The sequence below is a fragment of the Anarrhichthys ocellatus genome, unplaced genomic scaffold (assembly GCF_004355925.1).
Source record: "Anarrhichthys ocellatus isolate YVR2014 unplaced genomic scaffold, GSC_Weel_1.0 scaffold31, whole genome shotgun sequence".
In the NCBI taxonomy this organism is placed as follows: domain Eukaryota; kingdom Metazoa; phylum Chordata; class Actinopteri; order Perciformes; family Anarhichadidae; genus Anarrhichthys; species Anarrhichthys ocellatus.
The window spans coordinates 4,017,353-4,038,593 of NW_022280061.1; the positions used below are offsets into that span (position 1 = coordinate 4,017,353).

The 21,241-nt window shown below is 43.0% G+C and overlaps 1 protein-coding gene across 3 annotated transcripts; it reads right to left on the minus strand.

Annotated features, from left to right (window-relative positions):
* Positions 1 to 11,840: 11,840 nt before the first annotated feature.
* On the minus strand, positions 11,841 to 18,200 carry LOC116392702 (protein Wiz-like). 3 transcript variants are annotated; one of them, XM_031864399.1, is made up of 10 exons: positions 18,118 to 18,200; positions 17,080 to 17,166; positions 16,438 to 16,510; positions 15,465 to 15,968; positions 14,588 to 15,331; positions 14,068 to 14,418; positions 13,568 to 13,782; positions 13,303 to 13,483; positions 13,047 to 13,206; positions 11,841 to 12,774 (listed from the first exon to the last, which is right to left on the minus strand). In XM_031864399.1, exons 3-10 carry the CDS (start codon positions 16,460 to 16,462, stop codon positions 12,618 to 12,620), a joined length of 2,337 nt encoding a protein of 778 aa, XP_031720259.1. In that variant the 5' UTR covers positions 16,463 to 16,510; positions 17,080 to 17,166; positions 18,118 to 18,200; the 3' UTR covers positions 11,841 to 12,617. The 3 variants fall into 3 exon arrangements, with proteins under 3 accessions (XP_031720259.1, XP_031720258.1, XP_031720257.1); XM_031864398.1 differs by having other exon boundaries at positions 15,465 to 15,965; positions 17,080 to 18,193; XM_031864397.1 differs by having other exon boundaries at positions 17,080 to 18,193.
* Between the last annotated feature and the right edge of the window lie 3,041 nt (positions 18,201 to 21,241).

A 21,241-nucleotide genomic window follows, 5' to 3' on the forward strand; every position in this document is an offset into this window, starting at 1 on the left:
CCCACATTTGCTGAATATCCACACTATTGCAACAGCCATTGAAAACCCATTAGATATTTATATGATGAGTCTATCACATGCAAAATCCTCACTAATACACAGTAATTGTCACTTATTTCCCAATTTATGTGACTGTGTTGACAACCTTTGAGGCTGAACTCAAAGTTAAAGATGGAAACAGATGTGTCCTTCAGTATGGTATCCTCATTATGCAGTTGACTCTGGATTTAAAAGGTTTGGAGGTAAGGAATGGATTAAACAAGTTTATCAGTTCTAATATGAGCATATAGCATGTCCAGCTAACTAGCTGACTACCACTACCAATTATGACATCAAAAATAACTACATTAGTTTGTCGGGCTACGTACAGGTGTACAGGTTACGTTAAAAAAAGACACGTTCACAACTAACACATCCACTTTGTAGTATCCAATCCTCACGGTGTGGAAGCCAATCCTGGAAGAGTTCAGAGAATAGCGTTTGCAGCTTTGCCCCACCCCAGTCAACGTTAGCCGAGATAGCAGTAAGCTAACATAGTGTTTGAAAAATATAAACAAAACTAAAGTTAAGGAGTCAACCAGGTTTGTATTAGAAGATAATACCAGTCTGACCTTGCCATTTATTCTTGTCATAGCCTACTAACAAGTTCTATTACATTGCAATAAAAGAACAAAACCTTGTCTCTATTGTTTTTTTCCGTGTGGTTAATCAACTGGCGAGGACGCTAACGTTTTCTCTGGGACATGCAGCTATCGCCTCAACCTTTTGGCTTGATATCACGTAACACTAAGTGCATTTATTAAAGACCCTTTTGCAAGATTCTTTATGTTTTTAAATGAGTCACTTTGAAACAGCCAAATTTGGTGAGCTAACATTAGCTTAAATTAGCTAGCTCGCTATAACTAACATTAACTCTTGCCTATGAAGGCAAATCAATGTCAAAATCCGCGAGCACGAATGAGATCCGAGCGAATCAAACAGCCGTGCGCGTACATTACTTCTGCGAGCGCTTTCACATCACTCCGCGCAGAATATCTCTGCAAAATTGCAGCCTGTGTAGAGAAAACCATGCTTTGACTGTGGGGGGCGTCCCCTTGCGCACATCTTCTATTACTGCTCTTCTGCTCGCGAAACTTTCACTTGTTCGCTCGTGAGTCGCTCGTGACAGTAAGAGGGCAGACCCAGTCACTATTGTTGGTTACAATCCTCGTCTTTGGAGTGGCCAGCTATCACTCCCGACACAGACGCAAGGTGGCGGTATAAAGGTGGTTTTCCGATTGCACTACATTTCAGAGGTACATAATGTACTGTACTGACACTACAAACGATGATCTTATAGAATATGATGCATTGTTGTAGATTAAATTAACCAACAGTATATAAAGGAGTTAAAAAATGCAGCATACACGTTAACGCAGCAATATATATCCTGAAACAACAGATATAATAGTAAAACACTGACGGGGAACATTTTACTGCACAGGTACTTTTACCTTTGGTACTTTGAGTACATTTTGCTGATAATACTTGACTAAGGTTCTGAATGCAGGACTTTTACTCGTAGTGGATTATTTCATCATATCCGTCCAATCCAAAGATGAGAATTGTAACCAATTAAATTTAGTGATACAATGGTGACTGAGTCCGCCCACCAATTGTCGTAATAGGTGAAAGACTTTCAAGCGATCAAGTGAAAGTTTCGCGAGCAGAAGAGCAGCGATAGAAGTCGCAGGCTATAGAAGCCCCTCGCGCTCAAACATGCTTCTCTCTACGCAGGCTGCAAGTCAGCAGGCGCGGGACCTCATGTGTGCTCACGGATTCTGACATTGATTTGCCTTCATACTTGCCGCAGGCTAGAAAATAAGAGGCCATGTTTGTCTACCTAAAATTAAGGAGCCATTGTTCAAAACATGACTATGGGTTTTCTTAAACTGCATGCCTTGTAAACTGCATGCCTTGCTTGACCACAGAAACAAGGTTCACTAAACCGTCAAGCTAGATCAGCTAACATGAAGGTGTGCAGCAGGTGCGCTAGGGATGAATGTACAGTGTTGTTATTCTCTCTTCTGTCATCCTGGGAATTTCCAGTCCTTTGTTTTCACAGCAAGAATATTTCACACCCGAGGCAGCAGCTCTGCATTTCTCAACCACACTGATGGCTTCACCCTGGACCTCGGCTCTCCACGGGCTTCTGAAATACTTGAACCCGTGAATCACAGATCCCAGAGGGGGAGAGGGGGGAGGAAGCAGAGAGGTGAACGAGGTGGTGAAAATCAAGAAACTACACGGATGATTCAATGGGTGTGAAGCTGAAAATCTGGAACTTTCGTGGATGTTAGCAGTGTTCATTCAGTTTGGCAGTCTGTCCAACACTTTGGCTGCACTCTACTCTGTTGAAACAATCCACATGAGATCTGCAGGATCGCAATTTCAGATCATGTTTTCTATTTTCCTGTGTATTCTTCCTTGAATTAGATGGTTTTGTTGTTTTCAAGTCAATACACATTAATATTTTCAGCACTTGCACATTGGGAGGTGCAGCATGTCCTGAAGTGGTTTCTGGGAATTTATAGGAACTTTCAAGGGCAAAAACATGTTCTGTATGCAGGTCAGAAATGGGTCGGTTATACTTTCTAGCTCGAGGACATGATATTAAAAAAATGTGTTGACTGACCTCTGTGTACTGTGGGTGGAGAGAGGACACTATTATTGGACTGGTGTCATGCAGTCTCAAAGGGAGCGGGTGGGGTCTGCTGGCGGACTTCCACGACCGTCTATAAACAGCTCATGAGAGATTTTGAAGAGTAGCAGTAGCAGCGTGCGACAGCGTTGACACTGTCAGAAATTGAGACTAATTGACCGGTTAGCCACCTCGTTGGTTTGTGAACGCAGTCGGTCCTGCCTTGAATTCGGACAGATTGAAACGTTTCTTACCAGCCATTACTTCAATTCCACCAACAGGTCTGCCGATACAGAGCTGACGTCAGGGAGTAAACAAGATTCATCATGAAAAGGTCATTAGTGTCTGCCTGCAACCTCACAGGGATTCAAAACCCATTCGTCAGTTGGTGGCAGTGAGTTATCTATGGCTTACCCTGTCCCTGTGTGGTGGTTACTTACATGTGGATCATCAATGGTGCACAATTGGTTTGTTTGCTCATGTAATGGTCGGTGTGGGAAATAAAGCTGTAAATGGAAATGAGAATCAAACTGAAAGCTTATTCTTATGCTTAAATCTTACATAAAAATGTGTGTTTAAAAATATGTTCCGACGTTGAACACGGTGAGACAAATCGAAGAGGAGAGTGAACAATCTGTTACCAAACAACATGAGTCAGATGATGTTCAGGAGCCAAACTCTGCTCGTTCCCTCAGCGGGATCGAGACGAGGCGGGCAGCCGCATTAGCCTGTGCTCACTGCTGAGCAAGGCATCAGTGTAAACATCACAGAGACAGAATTTTACAGATTTTGGTCACTCCCAAATATTCTTGGTTCCATATTTGGAGCTTGTGCTGTCCTGCTGAGCATCACGGCACCCGGGAGGAGTCATGTGTTTATGTGACACATTGAGGAGTGAGAGTTATTTACGAACTCCAAATGTGTACTTTCACTGCTCTGTGGAGCAACTGATGTAAAACTTACAAATATGGCTGTTATTATTCAGTACGATTGACGCTTAGTTTTACATAAAATGACTTTTCTCTGATCCGTCATAAACGCGGCTCTTGGTGTAAAAGGTGTGTCTGGAATGTGGGATTGCTGTAACACTGCGCTGATGGTATTTTGATTTTGCTATGCTTATAAATTGCATTTGGAATAATTATGAGACACAAATTAAATTTCAGGCTGGGTCTTAACCTCAACATACCACGCATGTGTTACTTGTTCCCTCTGTGTTTATCGACTGCGTCTGGACCTTCTTCACCGTCTGCGTGTCCCTCTGCTGACTCCCTCTCTGATGAACGAGGCGTTGATGAGTGCAAGAGGCAAAACTATCATTGTTTAGACACTCACAACACTCAATTGTACTGTACTGTGTGACTTAGTGGTTGAGTCAGTGTGTACAGTTTGCATCAGTTACAGGCAGAGAGTTCACAGCGCAGCACAGCCCTGATGCTTTTAATCCTCAAAGTATAAATAGCAAGACATCATTTTGTATGTCAACCCAGATTTAGACTCTTGAGCAGACTCTGCTCAGGATGGAAGAAGAAATCTGCAGCATTTAAATGAATTGCTGTCCTGATTTGTGTTTGACCGTATATCTCAAATTTTACATTTTTGACTTTTTCTGCTTTACTTTATTAACCCGCCAATGACATTCTCTCATGTTCTTCTGTAATATTTTATTGCAACGTCGATGTCTTTTTACTTTATTTGTGACTATTTTTGTCATAATGCTCTATATAGTTACTCTTTACCGCAGTTTAGTTATTTATGGAGTTTTTTTATGCTTTAGTTGTATATAGTAGATGGTCAATATATAATTTATCTGTTCTTGTACTTCTGCTGCTGTGACCCTGTATTTCCCTGTGTGGGATCAATACAATTTATGTCTAATCTAAGATAAAGAGAGCCTATTGTACACTCACGGTTGCTCCACGCAGGTGTATTCACTTCTCCGTATTATTGGACCTCGTATCACGACCGCGTGGGCGTGTACTAAATATGTTTGATTGACACTTATTACTATTAGTTTCAGCTCCGCTGACCACCAGGGGTTACAGGGGCGCTAACCACCATGTGCCACCATTCATGTTATCAGGAACACCTGTGCTTCTCTTCTCCGACTATGACGAGTCAAAATGTCTGCTTTGAAGTTGCAGACCTCTGTCAACCTTTCTTTCTTTCTCAAGACATCTTACATTCTGTTGAGGGTCCTCGAGCTTTAAACAAGCTCAAAAAGACAAAATAGTTTTATCACCTTAATTCTTCTTAATTCCTAATTGCTTGTAAACATGACTTTGGACTGTTTTAGAAGTCTGCTACATACTGGTTGGGGTTTCAAGACCATAATGCTCACTGTTTTCCCACATCCCATGCTTTGTTTGGCCGAGGCGTTGCTCTGTAATGAGCAGAGCTGCAGTGTCTGACTGTGTCCTGTCACAGTATCTTACCGAGTTAAAAATGGTTCATGTAAAGTTATACAGTGTTAGGAGGGGAGGAACGGCTTTTCATTGAACTGTTAGTAGTGGGTGTAAACCGAGGGACTTTGATCTTTTGCTTTGAATATCAAATCTCTCAGCTCATTCATCTGAACTGTAGTATTCTCCGTGGGCGCGTTCACACTGTATACTGTATTTGGTTAATGTAGAGGGGTGCTGCTCGGGGAGGAAAACCATGAATAAATCAGGAGTGAGAGTTGGACAGAGAGCCTGGAAAATGTCAGGGATTAAACAGAAGATATTTATTTTTTCAAAGCTACTAAGACCTGTTCGTGAGCTTCTGGCAGAACATCTGTTTATATGGTCAACTTGGACATTCAGAACAGTTAATAACAGCAGTGACAACTGGGGTCCAACCACAAACCAGGTGCACTGGGGTGTCTATCCCTTAAATGCACTAATGTGTCATAAAGGAGGAAAGCAGCGACTCTTTTTTCATATAAGTGGTTTCAGGTGATACTGGGCTGTTGCTGATTTCCTCTATCCTATATGGTATTTAGGGTGGAGTGAGCATCTATCTCCTGAAAGAAGCAATGTGGTGCTCTGCCACATCACCTTTCTCTATATTCCATATGTGAGTCTATGAATGTGAGTCATGTCTGTCCATCTGTCTCAGTGCTGTCACGGACTGGCAGTCTGCCCTGGCTCTGTCTCCGGCCTCTAATTTAATGCCACAGAGTGTTTTCTTGCATTTGCCGAGTAAAGATGTCAACATCAGCCACGTCTGACAGAGAGGATGTATTCTGTAGGCCAAATAATGTCCTTGTCCTGGTGCAAACGTTTAAGTTCTAAACTCAAAGCAGAAAAGCACCCACAGGCTATTTGGGCATGGCAGCTTATTTGAGAAATGCAGTTTTGGTATCCTGTTGCTGCTCAGTATGAAGCTCACCAGTGAGTGAAATAAGGCGACCAAAGTACTCACTGTTCTCATGTGCTCCTGAGAAATGACCTACAGCTACTTACATGGCTTCCTCTTCAATGGAAGTGGGCAGTAGGATTGATTTAGTTTGTTAAGGTCCTCTCTGCAGTCAATACAAATCAAATGCAGCGGAGGAGAAAAAAGAAAAAGCTTGATCTGCACTTTGAGCCAATTCATCTGTGGAACCACTAACCACTCCCTGAAGGAAAAGTGCATTGATTAAAATAGCCCAGTGATGAAAACTGCCGACTATGGTAATGCAAAATAGTTTGATAAATGGCATGTGGTGTTATTATGAGAATCATGTGACAGGATAATGAAAGTTACAGCGCTATTTAGACATCTATTGCTCCAGAAGAAAAGTGAACAATCAATCTCACCTATTCAAGTAACAGTCGGCCTTCATTCAGTCACATTCATCTCCTTATTTTCCTAATTACTGGTGAAGATAGTGGTGGTGAGTCATTAGCACTCTGAGCTGTGACACACTGAATATACACTGCATAATATTATGCAGCATGCTGGACACAAAATGCAGGATGTCCCTTCAAAAGTATTGTATGTTACCCTGCTGCAGAACAAAGGTCTCCTCAGATTAAAACAGTTTGGAGAAACATTGCAGGATTGTTTCATCTTCATCTGGATTTGCTCTCATTTAACATTTATGCATATTTATTCATTCTCTACAAGAAAGAAAAGGAACACGACACGTCTAGCGAACTTCCCTGATGAGCTTCTTTTTTTATATATACTATTGCTTTTGACGACGCTGAGGTTAAGCTTCTGTCCTGTTGTGTGTTTCTTTTGATGCCATCAACCTGCAGATGAAAACGAGCCTAACCCTAACCCTAATGATGTGATGTGTTTACTGATCCCATATTAATCCTATTACAGGGGAGATTGTAATTCTTAAAGTGACTCTATAATTCATATATTTGCATTTCAATTGATCAAATAAAGAGGTCGCTTGTAGTGACAAACAACTCTGCTGTTTGGCATCTTTCACATATTTGCTTTGGTTCTCTTAACTTGTTCTGCTTCGCTTGCTGCTTTCCTTGTTTTTGGCTGTTTTAAGAGGAAAAGCTCACAAAAGAACCTTCTCCACTTGCAGGTGAAGCGTTTAGCAGCTAGAACCAGATATTTCACGAAGGAATTGGTGGAGACCAAAACCAGAGCTAAAACAATATGAATATTCAACATAATATTAGCTTGATATTACACACATAACTCTTAATGTTCATGTTGCTCCATGTCTGCTTGATGTGTAAAGAGACAACGGTTTGCCAACAATTACATAGAGAGCTTGTTTCTGCAGCTGCACATTCAATGTTCATTAGTGCTCCCCATCTTAATCACTATTCATTACTGACAAATTAGTGTGGAGTGAACATCTGAATAAAATGAGCAGGTGAAGCCACATCATTACGAAATAGACTGATAGAACCCTGAAGAGTAACCAAAGACATGGTCTCTCCTCTCTGGGGTCCTATACATGTTGTCCTAACACTTTCCTTAATGTCCTATTGAGTTATGGACACACAGTGAGGCACTTATACATCCACATAAACATGGGCTGCTACACACTCAACAACGTGTACGTACACAGGCCAGATGTGAGTGTCGCTCTGGATCCACAGAGGCAGACCCCGGCCTCCGAGCTGCTGCTTGTTCATCATAATGCTGCACTGGGTCTCTACAGCGGGCATGTTTTCATGGTCCGGTCTGTCTGCGGGAGGAATGATTATTTAAAGCAATGAAACAATTATCACGTGTAAATCTCCAGGAAATTAAAAGCAGGGCTGAAATAAATAATGTTGTGAGCAGTTGGTGAGCTGGTGTCGTACGTTTTGGAATCCAGGTTTGCACAACTTTCACTTGTTGTTAACGTCTTGTATCGCTGAGACGTGATACACAAACACGGGTCTGGACTGGATTATTCCAGAAAGCATCTTGGCAGTAAGATAAATCATCCGTAAATCACTTGAATTATTAGCTGCTTATTTTCAAATAGGTTTCAGACTCTGTTCAACTGATCCAGGATCTGTGGTGACCTCGACGCAGGTGTTATGCGAGGTCATCTGAGCACGATGACACCATGCAGCAGAACGGCCTCCTGGGTAAGGCTCTGTGCTCGTCTCTGGTGTCCAGTGTCTGTCTGGAGTCTGAATGTTACAAAACTGCTGACCAGAGCAGCCAAGTGCACTTTGATGACATAATCATAACCTCTGAAACGCTAAATCGCACCGTGATCAAGAAGGTGGTTGATTGTTTCGTTAATAAAGCGAATGTGCAGTTATAGCTGCATGCATTGTGATTGTGTATGTGCTGAAAACACCTTTGTGTTTGAGCTGTTTTAGTTTCTATCCTTGGACTGTAGCGCAGCACCAACAGCAGCTAACTAGAGAAAGAAACGTCAAACCACAAAACTAAAAACAACTAGAAAAACAGAAAGGAAAGCTACAGATGCTCTGCTCGAGTTGCAAAGTCTTGGGGAATCGGTTCTCTCTGAGGGAAGATTGCAAAGTCAAAAATTGTGCGAAAGAACTCCATCTTCTGCCAAGACCCGAAAACATAAATTACTCTGGAGATGCAGAAAGAATTCACTTCCAGACTCGGAGTCAAACTCCAAGATGGAGAGAAAACCTTTTCCCCTTTTTATCCGCTGCTTTGCCTCCATTCAAATAACAAAAACAAGTTATAAACTTTGACATGATATTCTCTATGATTAATATGTCTGCTTAAAGTAGGTACCAGGTGTTTCCACATGTTGCTGCTATCAGTATTGCTGTGACTCAGGTCATCTGGTCAATACACAACAACACTTCTTTCATTAGGTTTTGATCAAAGCAGCGAGAGCCGTGATCAAAGTAAATCAAAGTAAACGTGTTTTAAATGGGAGTGTAGCTACTAATCTCTTCTACAGTTACCACTGTATGATAACTCAGTGTTAGTAATTATAGTTACTACTAGTACTATGATATATTGCTCTGCTCGCTGTACTCAGGGTCAAGTACAGTTTTATATGATGACGGGCTTTTACCATTTGATTGGACAAATATGTGTAAACTCTCTCCGGGTTCAAGATGAGTCATCAAATCTATTTTTACACTTTACAGGAAGAGAAAAAAAGAGGGATTATGATGTACAAATACATGTTTAGCATTTAACAAGAGATCGATTATTCAATGACACAAGGATACAAGACTAGAGCTTTGAAAATGCAATTCCTCCACAAGAGGAGCAATGACTTAACACCTGTACCACCTGTACAAAGAGATGTTGTTGGGCTGTTTTCTCTCTGTGTGTGTGTTTGTGTGTGTGTGTGTGTGTTTGTGTGTGTGTGTGTGTGAGAGTGAGAGAGAGTGAGAGTGAGAGAGCGAGAGAGAGAGTGTGTGTAATAAATCCAGAGTATCATGGTTTCAAACTCCCCTCCAGTGGACAGCATGAGTTGATTTTTTAGGGCACAATTCCGTCTACATTTAGCTGTTTTTGTTTTTAAATATGCAGTTATTTGCTGCTGCTGTTGCTTTATTGTTTCTAAATCAAAGACCTTTTTAACAGAGAAGCAGGAGAGGAACATGCACAGCTGGCACCAATAACATTAACGAGGGCTCTGCCACAGTAATTAAGACAGGCATCAGTCTCTGTTAGACGGTCCGAATGACTGCTGCCATCAGTCTCACCTGTGTTAGACGGTAATGACTGCTGCTCAATGGTTCAATCACACATCCATGTCCCCCCCCCCCCCCCCAAGACCCTTTTGAGATGACAATTTCGAAATGTAAAGTTAATTTCTTTGGCTCCTCGCGTCATTTTAATTAAATCATAATTAAGTGGAATGTTTATAGCATTTTGTTTTAATGTAATTCAGTTTCCTGGTGAGTCTTATTGGTCCACATTCATGCGTGCTGTCTGGTCCAGAGTAGGCTAATAAGAATACTTAAAGACAAGAATTGAATGATTGTGCTAGACTGTCCAGCTTCCAGTTTTAAAACCAATGGACCACAGTCAGAAACCCAAAGTTATTACACCACCTCTTTCAAATCCCACAGCCCTGGAAGACAGATGTGCACCTAATTTGGGCTCTCACTTCAATGAGAGCTTTGAAATAGCTGCTACGAGTCCCTTATGACTGGGATTAAACCCCCGGGTGTTAATAGATGTGAGCAACAGCCTACTCTACTGTCAGGTGGGATCACTCGCTCATGCGATGCCCTGAGATTGGCGAAGCGGCAGAAGGGCGGACATCAGATTTTTCCATCAGCGGCTGAAGGCAGACCGAAACCCTGCCCGGGTCCCAGTGGTAGTAAATTACAAAGAACGAGACTCCAGAGATCCTCACCGTGACGTGAATATATAGCAGAGCTAGAGGAGACCATATACTGTCTGTGGTGGAGACAGAGCAGAAAACAGGACGGGTGTTATGCTGCATGGAAAGCGATTATAGAGCATCCTCACAGCCTCTCCTGTGGACTGTTTCCTTTACTTCACTGCACAGTGGGCCCATTCAGCAACTGTCCAATATACTCACAAGTGCACGAAGATGTCCACCTTTTGAATAAAATATACCTTCTCTTCTTCTCTGAATAATGAGATGAGATTCGAGTGCGACACTTCAGATGTATACACTTCAAAATAATACATTTTGAAGTGTATACTGCAGCCTTTGAGGATGTAAAAGCTATACGACGTTTTGACAGACACAGGAGACAGATTGTTCTTTGTGGCTGTGTGCAGTTTACCAATTTAAACCGTTCGAGCTCCATCGAAGATCCATAAAGGATGGAGGACCGGATGCAGAAGCCATACAGGTAGTACGATCGACGACCCTTTGTCAACACAATGATGGCTAAAGAGACAGGAGGAGGAAATCAGATCAACATTATGGACACAAGGGACAGCAGCTCAGAGACACTTTGAGAAGTCAAATCTTCACCAAACTGACTTTTACAGTCACTGATGGCATCAAGACACATTTATCAACATATTGTCCTAAAATGGAAGGAACAGGAGCACAGGACAGAAACATAGTTTACAGGAGCAACATGAAAAGCTCATAACTGATGCTAAATGTGCAGCTTTCCTCTTCATGATTTCCACATCGTTACGACTACAACGCTGCGTGAAACTGAAATCTTCTCTACGTCTGTGAGCAGGAGGTCGTTCAAACAAAGGGGAGATGATGCGGTTACGATGCAACATGGCGGCGAACGAACATTAAGCCTCCATGTTTCAGAGTGTGTAAACAAAGGAACATTTTTTTAACAGGCGCCGTGTGAAATAAAGCAATCGGCGTGGAAGCCTGTGGAACAATACGCCCAAAACAAACTCATTTACAGTTCTTCACACATTCCTCCATGTGAGGGAGTCACGTCCTGGTGGGAGTCTGAGACACAACGATGTGGTCTTGGGTTTAAGGCGGTGAGCATGAACAGCAACATCGCCTCATTTCCTGTCATCTCTCCGCCGTACAGCCTCCAATAAACATATAAAATAACCCAAAATAATACATATATATTTTGTGAGATCCCATAAACCGGACACAGCAAAAGGAAGATGCAATGTAGATGAGAGGATATAAAAATACAATTGGGTGAATGGAGACGAGAGAACGTGTGCAGAATTTAGCTGAATATTGATCGACATATTGGATGATAGTCGACACCGCTGACATGCACATCTGTGTTATGCGAGTCTCACAGTGAGCGCTGGTCAGTGCAGGATGTGTATTATAAATAATGAAAAACAACAAAACATGTTTTTATATACAAGACACAATTTAATTCATATAAGTGTTAAAAAGCATACGTAAGAAGAGCAGAAAAACAACAGTATTTGGAGTTGTACCTGAAGAAAGAGTCAATAATGGAGACAGACGGTTGAGGCTGTGATCTTCAGGAGATTACATCACTGAACAGTTTTCTTCCAACCAAGTTGTCACAAGTTCATTTTTTTTGTTATTTCTTGTCTCAGTGTTTTGTTATTCAAAAGAGTTTCCATTCATGAGAAAAAGAAAGAGAATCTATCCAGATTTATGGTAAAAACCCTTAAAACATAAATGTATAAAACAAGACTCGATTCAAAAACATATAAAAGGAGATTAAGTACACGGACAGCCTCAGCAGTCTACTCAGGAGGACACACATCACTGACCCGGATTGTTCTTTCAGTGTCCGACATTAAATAATGACAAATATTGAACACATCACATTCAAACACGTTTACAACCATCTACACAAATGGTAGGATGTAAGAGCAGGAGGAGGAACGCACTGCACATCAGAATGAGGGATGAACCGGTTTTGGATATTAACCCCAAAACATCCAGTGATCAGTCTTGTGATCGCTGGATTCGGTGGATTTGACCTGAGTGGATTACGTGCTGCTGCTTTCCTCATATGGCTCATGCTTGCCCTCTCTAGGACAAAGAAGGGAACATCAACATTTACTGACCATTTGTTAGACGTAAGGCCTTCGTGTTGACGTACGAAAAAGACGACCGTGTTTAACGTGAACTACAGAGAGACGTTGTGGACTAGACAGCGACTGGATGGACGAGTGCCGGAGCCGCCACCGGTGCAGCCGGAGGAGACGCTTTGCCTTTGTAGCCCAGCGACAGGATGTGCTTCTGCAGGTGTGTGATCCACCGCTCCTGAACCGACAGAGGTCCGTGAAACACTTCCTCACAGAACCTGAAGAGAAGCACAGGGAGGGCAGCACGACATCAACTGCCTTAAATGAGGAACAATGTCTTGAAAATGCAATTTAACGGCGAGAGTATGGCTGGGCAGCATAGAAATATTTAGTGTTCATATATATAACTTTGTATGCTATGCATCTGTGTTGTTGAACGTATTAACCGTGTGTGCGTTGATTGATCATGTATTGGTCCATTACTCTAAACGCCGTCGTTCACTGAACACGAGGGGAACGTGATTCTTTGTTTTGTACTTCATAGACCAACCTGCACTTGAGGGAGTAGACTTTGCCCACCAGTTTGACCAGAGGTGTAAGTGGGGGCTTTGGCAGCATCGCGGGGATGCTGCCTGACCGCGATGGCTGCTGGGAATTGGTGTCCTGATTTTCTTCCCTTGCTCGTGCGACATGTTTTGGTGGGTGGACCCCTGAAACCACAGAGAAAGGTAATAGAAACTTGTTTTGTTTTTTTTGTTTGTTTTTAAAAATCGATTACAGTATATCTGGCTATTTCCGTCTCTCACCCCTTGAGGAGCGCACGCCGGGGTCGCCGTGGGCTGCAAAAGTCCGTCCGTGGCCGTTTGAGTGTCTGGATGAGCCGGCAGTCACACCCAAGTTCTCCCTGCTCACCGAAAACTTCAGGCTGCTGCCGGCGACAGAGTCAGAGTCTGTGGACAGAGGGGGCGAAGCAGCACCTCTCTGGGACTGAAAGAACATGGACGTACATGAGATCAGACTCCACACTGCTTTAATACATTATTAAAACACACATTCTAGAGCACAGCCCACCTTCTTGATGTAAAGGTCTCCCATGCGATAGCGTTGGGTTATTGCCGCTACCTTCACTGGGTCCCTGCGGATCAACTCGCTGAGGAGCTCGATGGGCGAGCTCGCTCCGTCCGCCTTCCATTCGGTGATCCCCAGCTGGCGGAGGTGAGCCCGCGCGTGGCTGGCCAGGGCCTTGCGGTTTTCAAAGTCAAAGCCACAAAGCTCACAGGACGCGTCTGACACAAAGAAGACGAGGGTGAGTGTCTACATCACCAGTGACAGAGTAGACATGTATCACCAGCTCAGGGAGTTCCAGGAAGAGTTTGAAGAAGTTACAATTGCGTAAATTTGCAACAAACATTTGGTCACCAGGACCGTGTTTAAGGATTGACTCGGCGCCCTAGTGCATCTTAAAAAAACACGTCACCGAGTACAACAGTGTGGCTCACTATCTTATAACAACATGGTTGTAAAATGGCGACACAATCAGCTATTGCTTTACAGCGGTGTTAATGTATTACCGGTGTGTGAGGCCCCACTCCTGCCAGACGAGGGTTTCTCCTTCATGGAGTAATCAAGAGGCGCCGTGGAGGGGTTGGCGGCCGGTTCCCCTGGCTGGAGGCGGTCGTGGGACCGTCTGGAGCCTTGAGGGGCCCACGTGGCTTTGCCCGATGACCCAGCGAGCACAGACACTTTCTTGCCTTCTTCACCGCGCATCATCACCTCTCTGAGGAGATCGATCGGCGACGTCCTGGTTGACCAGGTGAGGCCGAGCTGGCGCAGATGTGCGCGGGCGTGGCAGGACAGGGCTTTGCGGGTCTCAAACAGCTGCCCACAGAAATCGCAAAGGACTGTTGGCGGGGATTGTACATCTGTGGATTGGCGGAAGGGAAAATAAAGAGGATGAATCCACACTGTGGTGTACACACACAAACAAAGTAATACATTTTGAAAAGAGGTTAATTGCCTGCTCCTGAGATATGGCACCTAACAAACACCATTTGACAACTACTAATTCAGATGAATGGCTCTCTGCTTTACCTGCATTCAGAGGCTTTGAAGCAGGAGGTGACTTCTGTGTGGGGGAGTTGCCGATAGTGCCGGATCCCTTCGGTTGAACGGACACCTCGATCTCCATAGGTTCAGGCTTCGGCTTCCTATGAAGGGGGTCCACAGCTAGCCGAAAGCCTTTCTTAGCCTTTGGCGCCCTGTTAACAGGAGACCGGGCGTACTTTACAGGGCTTGAGGAGAGGGACGTGGAGGGAAACGGGGCCGCCGACGAGCTGGTTGCACTGTTCATGTTGGGAGGGTGTACGGCTTCCAGCATGCCATTGCTGACCAGTTCTTGGACGGCGTCAATTGCAGAGCTTTTCCCCAGCAGGTCGACCACTCCGATCTGACGCAGGTGAGCGCGTGCATGGATGGCCAGCCCTTTACGATTCTCAAACTTCTCCCTGCACAGAATACAGGTGAAGTCCTCTGACGACTTAGGCCGCTTGCTGGGTGGGGACGCGGGAGGAGAGGACCGATTGGAGGGTCGCTTAGAGGAGGATCTGGAGGGACTGTTCGAGGTGCTCGCTCCCTCCTGCTGCTCGCTGCTGATGGGCTTGAGGTCCTCCTCCTCCATGATCTGGTAAAGCAGCTGAATAGGGCTGCCCTTGATGTCGCTGTCGGGGATTCCGATCTGGCGCAGATGTGCCCGAGCGTGACCCGACAGGCCTTTGCGTGTCCCGTACCAGCAGCCACAGAGCTGGCACACATGGACCTCATTTTTGGTGTCTGAAGCTGCAAGAATGAAGAACAATGATGAGTGAAAGGAACCCAGTCATGTTAACTGACTTTGAGCTCTGTCTTGCACATACAGCTACCCCCCTCACTACTTTCGATATTTCTTTAAACATCTAGAATTCATTCGTACCTAAGGTGATGGGGGCGTCAGTTTCCAGCGGCGCCCACAGCGGCTTGGTTTTGGTTTTGTGCTCTGAGGACGAGCTGCTGCCCTCACTTGTTCTACACTCAACCGGCCTCAGACCAGAGGAGGACGAGGGGGCGGGAGAGGTTGGTGTCTCTTTTAGTCTGGCTGGAGATCCCTGATGATCCATCTTTTGTGGCGCTGTCGTGACTCTACTCCCTGCTTTGCCGGAGTCACCGCTGTCCTCTGGTGCTGAAGGTGTCCTGGACTCCTGCTGGGATGCTTTTTTGAGAGGGGTCGGCCCAGGCACAGAAGAGTCTGCTTTGAAATCGGGGAGGGAGTCGCCTCTCTCCTGGATGAGCTGGTAGAGCAGTTCAATGGGAGCTCCGCTGCTCTCCGACAACGTCACACCGAGCTGCCGGAGGTGGAGGCGGGCGTGGCTGGAGAGCCCTCGTCGCGTCTCAAAGAACGTTCCACAGACCTCACAGATGACTGGGGTTGCTGTTGCTGCTGGGAAGTTCAGATGGGAGTTTGTTATCAGTAGGGATGCACCAATATAACTTTTTATCTTTCTATACAAATTCAGACGCCTAATTGAGGTTATCTGCTGACACCCAGTACCAATCAGATACCAGATACAATTTCCCAAATTGTAAATCTGCAGCACATCTGTATCACACTGCGTGGAACTCAACGAGATCAACTTTCAGAGTCTTAAAAAGAGATATGCACAATTACATGCATATGGTGAAATGTAATAGAACTGTAAATGTGAACTTCTGTTTTCATGAATAAGACAAGTCCTGGGTTACGTTTTCTTAAAAGTAATACAAAGAAATTGTTTAAGAATCAAAATAATACTACGATCAAGGTTTAATCCCGGTGTTGAGCAATTAAATGAACAAGCAAGCACCTTCAGGCTCTTGTAACAACGTGTATGTTGAATTGTTTAGTAGCTCGTTCATAACAGCGGCTCTACCTGGTGAATCCATGGCTGCTGACATTTTCGTGGGTTTCTTTTGAAGGATGAGAGAGGTGAATCTCTGCAGATCCTGTGTACACAAATGCAGAAGAATTTGAATTAATAAATCTGGTGGGGAAAGAAATGAAGTACTTTTACTTGTGATGACATGACAAAAATGTACAGATCGTGGATTTTTCTGTCCCTTCCCCTCTTCTAATCCCGCCTCTTTTCTCTCGCTCTCTTGTCAAAACATACAGAAAAGATACAAACATTCATTTCTGGTGTTTTTGTTTTATTTCCCCATATTAAGTGCTGTTAAATGTCTGTTTGTAACATGGGGCATCCAAAAATGCAATACATTGGTGCTTTTGTTTTTTTTTTGATAACAATACCACATCATTTGTTTTTGCACTTAAGATGCAGCATTAATGTACAGCACAATGTCAGAACTTAATTTGACAGCTTGGGTTACTGCCGACAGACTGTTTACAGAAGGTGAGGCGTAGAGCACCCTGATTCAAGCAAATAGGTGAAGCCCAAATGAAAGTGTCCGAAGGTTGTACGGTGAAGAAGCTCAGTTTGAATTGTACGGTTGGTTGTTATGAGTCCTTCCCCGGTGAGAGAGACGAGCTGTTGAGCCTGCTGGCCGTGACGTACCTTCCTCTGCGCGGCCAGGTGGGCGTGTCGTCGGGCCCTTTTCTTACGGCGCACCGCTGACGTTACGTCCTGACCTGCACACCCAACCTTTTGAGAGGAAAAGTCAAACACAGAGGGAGCGGCCTCGGTCTTCAGTTTATTGGTACGGCGAACCACCAGGACCCCTGACTCAAACACACTCTCCCCGACATAGTCCTCGTCCACAAAGTGCTCGCTACAGACCCGAGCGCCCCGCCGGACGGGAGTCGTCCCTCGTCTGAGTGCAGCTAGCCAACGACGAAGCACCACGTGCCGCGCAAAAGGCAAAGAGTGAAAGTGGACAGTCTTGCCTTCGTTTTTGGCTCTATAAAACTCATTGCTGCATCCAGGGGCGATGCAGAAGTGGCCCCCTCTGCATCGCGTCACAGCTCGGGGTTCATTACTCTCCATTGAGCTGTCATTAAACTTTTAGTTTATGTGAAACGTAATGTAACGTTATGACTTCACAGGCTGCGACAGGATGGAGATAAACTTCAGATTATGCAGCTCTGTAACCTGTCAAAATAAATGTCGCTAACAAATCGTAAAAAGGGAGACACACTTGTCAAATAGTTTACTTATTTGAATATCGTGTTAGACCTATAACCCTTTTTAGATTCAGAATCCAACTGTTGCTCACTACAACGTTACACGATCGTAATATCGCGACAACTTCTTGTTGCCTATACATACATATTTTACGTTAGCTGTGGATTGCAACTTGAAATGTTGTTGGGAATCGTCTCTATTTCTAATTGCATCGTTCGCATTACAACTTCTAGTAGAGCAACGCTGACTAGGCTCCCGTTAACGTTCAAGTGGCTGAGCATCTTTGGACTGAAAGCTAACTGAACGTTATCGCTATTGCACCCTTTGTTTTGATCTGGAATAATGCTAACGTTAGCTGCATGCTAGCTCAAATTAAACGTAATTTAAGCAAAACAGCGAATAGCTACGCACCGTACGCCCTAGACTGGCAATCAAACGACACTTATCAAATGTAGATAAAGGTTAATTTACCTAAAAGGTGGAACGCATTGCCTCAGTAACGTTACATCTGTTTCAGACACTGACCACAAGCTTAGCGGAAGTAGGCGTCCACACATTCCCGGTGATGAATGTTTTCAAAATAAAAGCACTGAGGTTATACCAACAGAGCGGACCAAATGTGACACTTTGTGACAATCTACAGAGAAAGCCAAAGGGTTCAATTATTACTCTAAACATGTGATATTGCTACTTTATTTGTCAAGGACTAGTAACTATTGTCCCACTGAAAAGTCACCTATATAGGTATGAACTGACCAGATATTTGAATTCAATTTAGGAGTAGGTGTCAACCTTTTCCCTGTACACTCCTCACTCTATCATCATAAATACAATTTTCATTTCATGTCACCATTGCATAAGGACTAACTGGCATAAAACGTTATGTTCCATACTACGGTGTGGTCAGATCCACCATCACATCAGGATCCGGACTTTTGATTTGTTTTAGTGGGCAAGCACACAAGCTTGTTTTGACCTCTGACTGAATAAGTGAAAATACTGGTGAACATATTCATTGCTTACCTGATTTATTCATTATTTATTATCGCTTGTTACTTTTTGCGTTTGTTAATTAATACACAGTTTTACTGCTATTGCGTGTTTCTATTTCCAAGTGATATTCATGTTTTATTCAGTTTTACAAATGGATGTGTCTGTGTGATGTGTCTATTTTTGCCACGCTGCTCCAAGACAATGTGAGACCAAGCCAAATTACTCGTATGTGCAATTGTACTTGGCAATAAACCGATTCTGATATTATTCTGACCATAAAGACTGAACTGATTACTGGCTACTGAGGCTACTGACAGTGTCAGACAAACTCACGCTGTAGAAAACCTACCTGAACACACACAGTAAGTAACTGGCAGTAATTGTCGGGTATGTTACTCTAAAAAGAAAATACAGTAACTTACTTGTCAATGGCTGCCAGTTACTTACTATATTATTTTTTTTACAGTAAGTTACTTGCATAGTACCAGTTATAAGGTCTACATGACCAAACAATGTCTTGATTTTGATTTTAATCTATTTTTATTTAATCTGTTCCAGACACTCAAAAGAAGATCATCTTGTGTCGGAAGAAGTAGTCAAACTGTAATTCAACACTGTAAAAATATTTCATTAGCTACAAGTAAAAGTGGTGTTTTGAAAATGTTACTGAAGTAAAAGTACATTTAGAAAAAAGTATAAAAAACTACTTGATGCAGAAAAGTGGCCATTGTGACTGTTTTACTTCATCTTAACATAAAATTATTCTTATTGATTTATTCCACTGTTATAGTTAAATTGTAGCAAACTTTGTTTTTAAATTGAAATTCGAGGAAGTTTGAGTTTTGTGTTTAATTTCTTAATGGAAATGCTTAAGTAATGCACCTCTTAATGGTAGCTTTAAGAAAAGTACTTATAGGAGACTACTTTCTCCCTGTTTCTTACTTCTGTTTGTCCTCAGCCCGTCCAAATATATGCTGATAAATGATGAACATGTAGCATGGGCAGCCCACTGCTCCCTATATACAGGGATGGGTCAAATGCAGAGACAAATTTCCCCCTTACCGGGATGAATATAGTTTAATAAAAATTAATTTTTAAAAAATGATTGTGACAGAACTGACAAGGGAATAGAACACAATGATGTCATGGAATCATAGAGAGGAAAGCAGAGTCCAGAACAGATCAGTCCTTCGACTCACATCCACGCTGAGACACTGAGGCTGAGACACGTTTCTGTCGCTCTTTTAGTTTTTATATCAATAATGGCGTCAAGTCTGCTTCAAAATGATTCATGGCAATGACTGACATGTCAGGTGAGCTGAGAGCGGGAAAGAAAAGTCAGATATATTGTAGCTGTAAACGACTGAAAACTCTTCAACTGTGAATGTGAATATATACTTATGTGGTTTTGAAATAATGATTGTGCCTTTAAACAATTGATGATCTACATTTTTCTCATTGGAAAAAATGAATTGTTTGGAAAACAGTTTAGTTTTTCACTGTTTTTTTATTTTTATTAATATCAGCCAGTAATATCAGTATAGAATAAATATCCTTTTTTGGATCTTAACTGTTGTAATTGAGTACATCTTTCAGACGATCAATGTGATAACATCTAAATGAATATGCATATAACATGGTCTGATACAAATAATGTTGGAATAATGTTTATATTAATTGACTATCTCTACTGATATTTTGTTCCTTGTTGTACAAGATTAGTGCTTTATTTTGAACAAAAGTGTGCTGAAACATGTTTAGACATTTAATCCACTGTGTTTAAAAAAAATGAAACGAAGAACAGTAACTGAAATAATTTAATAAAGCTTTGCTTTTTTATTTCTCTGCCAGTACAGACAAATCGTAATGTTTCTCCAAAAGCATGAGCATCTCGAATGGTTTGATGTAACTTATTCTATGTAACTTAATATATGCAGGAATGCATTCAGGCAAAAAAAATGAAAACAAATCCAAAACGTTATCCTGCATTAGAAATCAGTGCAGCGCTGGCAGTGTGGCAGCCTGGAAACCCTCCATGTGTGTCTTGGTCTTATGCAGATGTATAAACAGACAACGTGTAATGTTGTTTCATCTCCTCATCTTTGCTCTCCTCCTCCACAGACTACTTCCCGATACACGAGGGAACCCTGCTGGCTTCCTGCTACGAGGTGCAGGCCTTTCTCGGGGAGGGCACCTTTGGGAAAGTGGCCAAGTGTGCGCACATTATAACCGATAAGAGGGTGGCCATCAAAATAACTAAAGACATGCCCCTTTTCACCAAGCAAGCACTGGAAGAGGTCGAACACAAACTGTCTATTTATCAAAACTGAAGCTGGATGTGCATGTTGAAATATTTAGCAATTCCATCTTTCACATTTATTATGTAGTTTGTCTTTCGGGTGTAAACAGTAAAAATCTAACTTTTCATATTTTATACAGATTAAAATTCTCCAACAGCTGCAGACTCTGGATCCAGACAAATGTAATCTGGTGAGATGGTATGGCTCGTTCGTCCATGGAGGGCTTGTGTGTCTGGAGTTTGAGCTCCTAGACCTGAGTCTGACTGAATACATGGAGCAGAGACGTTATGCTCTGTCCTTAT